This window comes from Penaeus japonicus, unplaced genomic scaffold (assembly GCF_977035675.1).
Source record: "Penaeus japonicus unplaced genomic scaffold, GWHDUDI00000001_assembly GWHDUDI00000010, whole genome shotgun sequence".
In the NCBI taxonomy this organism is placed as follows: domain Eukaryota; kingdom Metazoa; phylum Arthropoda; class Malacostraca; order Decapoda; family Penaeidae; genus Penaeus; species Penaeus japonicus.
In genome coordinates, this window is record NW_028234412.1 from 30,153,416 (window position 1) to 30,158,415 (window position 5,000).

At 39.6% G+C, this 5,000-nt stretch overlaps 1 protein-coding gene across 1 annotated transcript in view; it reads left to right on the forward strand.

Annotated features, from left to right (window-relative positions):
- LOC147471184 (uncharacterized) overlaps window positions 1-4,683 on the forward strand; it is a 7,225-nt gene extending 2,542 nt beyond the window's left edge. The window contains exons 5-8 of the mRNA XM_086540416.1: window positions 176-272; window positions 1,730-1,836; window positions 2,427-2,560; window positions 3,433-4,683. Of these exons, the coding sequence (XP_086396542.1) occupies window positions 176-272; window positions 1,730-1,836; window positions 2,427-2,560; window positions 3,433-3,630 (536 nt within the window). The 3' untranslated portion in view covers window positions 3,631-4,683. The remainder of the gene's footprint in view (window positions 1-175; window positions 273-1,729; window positions 1,837-2,426; window positions 2,561-3,432) is intronic.
- The last annotated feature ends 317 nt before the right edge of the window (window positions 4,684-5,000 follow it).

Here is a 5,000-nt window from a genome sequence, read left to right on the forward strand (position 1 = left end):
TCGTCCACTCTCAGGTTTCCTTCGATAGGATATTCCCACAAGCAACGGCATTGCTATACATTCTCCTTCGCTATTTCCCCTAAAAGCACAAGGACTATTAAGAGCACTCTGCCACCCCACGAGAGAAAAAGGCTTTTCCATCTAACCACTCTAGTTGACTCCCTTCGGCCGACAGGAAATCTTAACGAACGAGGCATTGTGGGGCGGATGTGGCGCTTCGCGGTGATGGGCGACCCGACGGTGGAGGTCTTTCTCAGTCGCGACACTGACAGGTGAGTCGCCACGCTGACATGTGAGTCGTAAAATTGACAGGTGAGTCGTACCGGTGACAGGCAAGGCGTGACGCTGACAGATGAGTCGCGACGCTGACAGGTGAGTCGTACCGGTGACATGTGAGTCGTGCCGCTGACAGATGAGACGCAACATCGACAGGTGAGTCGTGCCGCTGACAGATGAGACGCAACATTAACAGGTGAGTCGTACCGGTGACATGTGAGTCGCGACGCTGACAGGTGAGTCGTAACACTGGCAGTTGAGTCATGCCGCTGACAGGTAAAGCTGACAAGGGAGTTTCGACGCTGATAATTGAGTCATAGCGTTAACAAGTGAGTCGCAATGCTCACATGTGAGTCGTAACACTGACAGGAGAGCTGTAGCATTGACTGGTGATTCGCAACGCTGACAGGTGAGTCGCGACACTGACAGGTGGATCACAACGCTGATGGGTGAGTCATGGCGCTGACAGGTGAGTCGTAGCAGTGACAAGTGATTCGCAACGGTTAAAGGTGAGTCGTAACATTGACAGGTGAGTCATAACGCTGACAAGGGAGTCAGAACACTCATGGGGGAGTTAGGTGAGTCGCGGTGCTGACAGGTGAGCCGGGGCGCTAACAGATTCACCCAGAATTTATTAACTGTTTGATTATGTGTTTTAAGCTTTTCCTGTGACCCAACGAGAGGAATCTCACCTTCCTTGTCATGTGTATAGAGTACATGAATAATAATTAGAAGAAAATAGAGATATAAATAGAGAATAGAGAATAGAAATCTTTAAATTATGGCAGCTTTCGTAAGCCGTCGATGTCCTAATAGCGACACTTTGAATGTCTTTGAATATATCTGAATATCCTAAATAAACGACACAGGTGATGGTCTACTTCGTATTGACAGTGACACGAATGACAGCTGATCATTTGCACTGGCGGTAGAGAACGCTAAGAAATTGTGAATTAGTGAAAATAAAGTCCTGAAAGATTATTATTATCATTAACCCATTGTCACCTTGGAATTGTACTGCCTACTGTGTTTGTTTGTTTTTCTTCCTTATGGATTTTTCTAAAACGTCTAGTCACCATTATACGTGTTGCTTTAATCATTGTTACCAATTCTGTTATTACATTATTTTTGTCATTTTCATGACTGTCATTATCATCATTATCATTATTGATTCTATTATAATTTTTATCATTGCTAGAATTATCGCTATTATTATTCTTAACATCATCATCATCATTATCATAATCATTACTATTATCATCGTTATCATTATTACTATTGCCACATTATTATTATGGCCCTAAGGGCTTGTGGAATCATCTTTACGTAAAATATGAAAACACAAAACAATAGTAGAAACTAACTTAGCATTGGCTTTCCCGACCCGCCATCACCACCACTCCTATTGCGTCACCTTCGCCGCCCCCTCCGCCACCCGTCGGGCCGACCGCAGCTGGGTGCTGGACCGAGAGGCGGCGGCTGTGCGCGAGTGGCTGCGGTCGGGTCGCAGCTTCCACGTGATGCATGACCACCCCGTCCACAGGGCCCTGATGATGGCAGGTAATGTCTCTTGTGCCACGGTCGGTTTGGGGGAAATTGGTTTGTGGATGTGATGTGTATGTCTTAGGACAGCGTGTTGTTATTGTTCTTCCGTATAGGCTTTTTGGTCAAGCTATATTTTCATTTGAGATTATGTGTTATCTTCTTCGCTTATGGACTCGACAGGGTGATAACCTTTTATCAGTTGCAATTGTTATGCTTCAAATCACAGAACCTTTTTTTTTTTTTGCCTGTTTGTGATTTTATGTTTTCCGTCTTTCCTCATACTATTCCCTTTAAACATTATTTTGAAAAGCTCATGAACCTAAGTAATTCGCATTGTATCTTAACCCAAGCAACCCACCCTGCCGGTAAGATCTAAATTACTAGTTTGGTTACATATCACTGAGTATTCAAATGTATTCAAGTCACTCAAGATAAGTAATGCATTAATCATTTTCGGTAATGAAAAAATACTACGGGCACTTGAGTTGTTTTCACACTTAGAGACACTAGCTTTCAAAGAAACTCTAACTCACTCACGAAAAATTCTGTCCCCTGTTCCATTCATTTCAATTTTCACTTTGGCTTCGACTCGCTATTCCGCTCAGGTCTCTGGGGTGGCTTCAACAGGAACGGGACCTTATTGAGGAACCTGAGAGACAAGATGTTCAACAAACCAAGGGACCTAGACAAGGCGTACGACCAGCGACTCCTTCTCGATATCGTCTGGCCTGTAGTCCAGGTAACACCTACGAGGATTTGATACGTATAGGTGTCTTGTGCACTTAGAGAGGGGAAGAGAGTGAATAAGAGGGGAGGCTGAGGGAGAGTGTGAGAGCGAATCTAAGCAATTGATTGTTTGTAATATCATGTCACTAGTGTGAGGCAAGCATCCTTTTGAGACGTACCTTTTCCTCCCGAGCCTAGGACAGCCTGTCGTCCACTTGATTCCCGTGGAAGGATAGAGAACTCGAAGCCAGGTTCTATACCAATAAGCTGTAGCTGTCTGTATTACTATCGTAGAAACTCATGATTGTTAATGCATATTTTCTAATTCGATAAGGTGTTCATACATGTTACTTTTCATTAATGTAACTCATTGCTTTTAAGTCTCTTGGGTGTCTACCTGGAAGCGAGTTTTTATACCTTTAGCCGGAAGGGGGAGTAAATAAGTGCTGTCTACACGGGGGTCCTGTATTAACAACTTGAAACTCCTTTCCTAAGAAAATCAAAGCAATGTGACGGTAGGAGGAGAAGTGAGGATAAAAAGAGACCGAAGAGCTGGGTAGCGAAGGCAAATGTATCGTCGGGCCAACTTAGAGACAATAAATTGTTGAAGCCGTTTGGTTTAATTACAGAATCAAACCTCAAAGCACACATTTGAACCTTAACATATATCATGTGCTAACTTTCATTTGGTGGCAACGCACATCTGTTGCCAGCTCACATTTAATAAGAGGGGAGGTAAATGAGAGAGAGAAAGAGAGAGAAAGAGAGAGAGAGAGAGAGAAAAAAAAAGAAAGAAAGAGAGAAAGAGAAAGAAAGAAAGAAAGAGACATAAATACGAAAGACCCGAGCAGACAGAAAAGAATAAACCCAGAATCCGCCTTCCAGACTGACGTCATGAACCACGACAGCTACACTTGCCTACACCCAACGCACCTGAATGCCAGGCCCTTCCCGACGAAGAGAGAGGACAACAAGTACTGCGGCTGGGGTATCTCCAAGGGCAGCGCCAGGCAGAAGTTAGCTAAGAAGTCGTGCCCGATCGCTTGCCGGCCCAAGGAACATCCGGACTGGACCAAGTGCTGAGAGTTTCTGAAGCTTCGAGACCCGAGCGAAGCTGTTTCGGTCGAAGTCCTTGGCTGGTGTTCTGCGTCAGCGCCGGTTTCGATGGGATCAATATTCTTGTTGTTTTTGTTTTGATTTTTTTATGATAATCGTCGATCCCGAATACCACAAGATAGATGATGGTTATTGTTATCAATTTCTATCATTGTCATTTTATTATCATCACCATTAAAGTTATTATATATATTATTATTACTATTGTTTTTTTATGGTGATAATAATGGTAATGATTACAGTATTATCATCATCATTATTATTATCATTAACATTATTTTGTTTATGATGATTATTTTTTATTGCCATCATTACCATTAACATCACATCATCAATCAGCATATGATTAGTAATCATCATTATGATCATTCTTATTGTTGCTGTTCCTCTTATCATTATTGTAACCATGATCAGCATTGTTATTACTATTATCATTATTATTGTTATTATTTTCATTGTTACTATCATTAATGTTTTTATTATAATTATCATTATAATCATTATCCTGATTATTAACATCATTATTATTATGATTATGATTATTACTGCTATTAATATTACCATCATGATCATCAACCTAATCATCTTCATTATCAATCTTACTTTTGGTCTAAACATTTCTATCATTATAAAGATGGAAGTGGCAATCATCATCTTTATCATCCATTATGCTTAGCCAGATGACAGTATCAACTTTATCACTATATCAACAAAATCAGACTGACAAGACAGAAGCAGATTTTCCATAGATGAAGAGAACGAAAAGGTAAAACGTGCATATCATGTTGCAATGTTGACCATTCGTAACAGGTAGTTCAATCCACTAAAACATGTTGTGCTTCATGTTATGACTTCATGATACAAAAGGTTTAGCCTTTCTACCAGAGGCCATGTGATTGTGATGGGTCATTTAGCAACAATAGCGGTTATGTACGGTTATCATAAGTTCCATAATATGGGTTGAAAAAGTATAAAATCTGAAAATGGGTTGAATTCATTGGATCAGACCTTTCTAACTTACCGAGGATAACAATATATATATATATATATATATATATATATATATATATATATAATTCTATTCTTTAAAAAAAATATATATACATTTATGTAAATAAATAAATAAATAAATAAATATATATATATATATATACATATATATATATATATATATATATATATATATATATATATATATATATTCTTATATTTTTAACTCAAATATACAATTTTAGGCTTTTAACAATATATTCCGTAGTTTCGAGTTTTGGTTTGGCTTAAAGTTGATATTAGATCCAAATCTAATTACGTCAAGTTCCCAGTTCAGTTCAGATCCA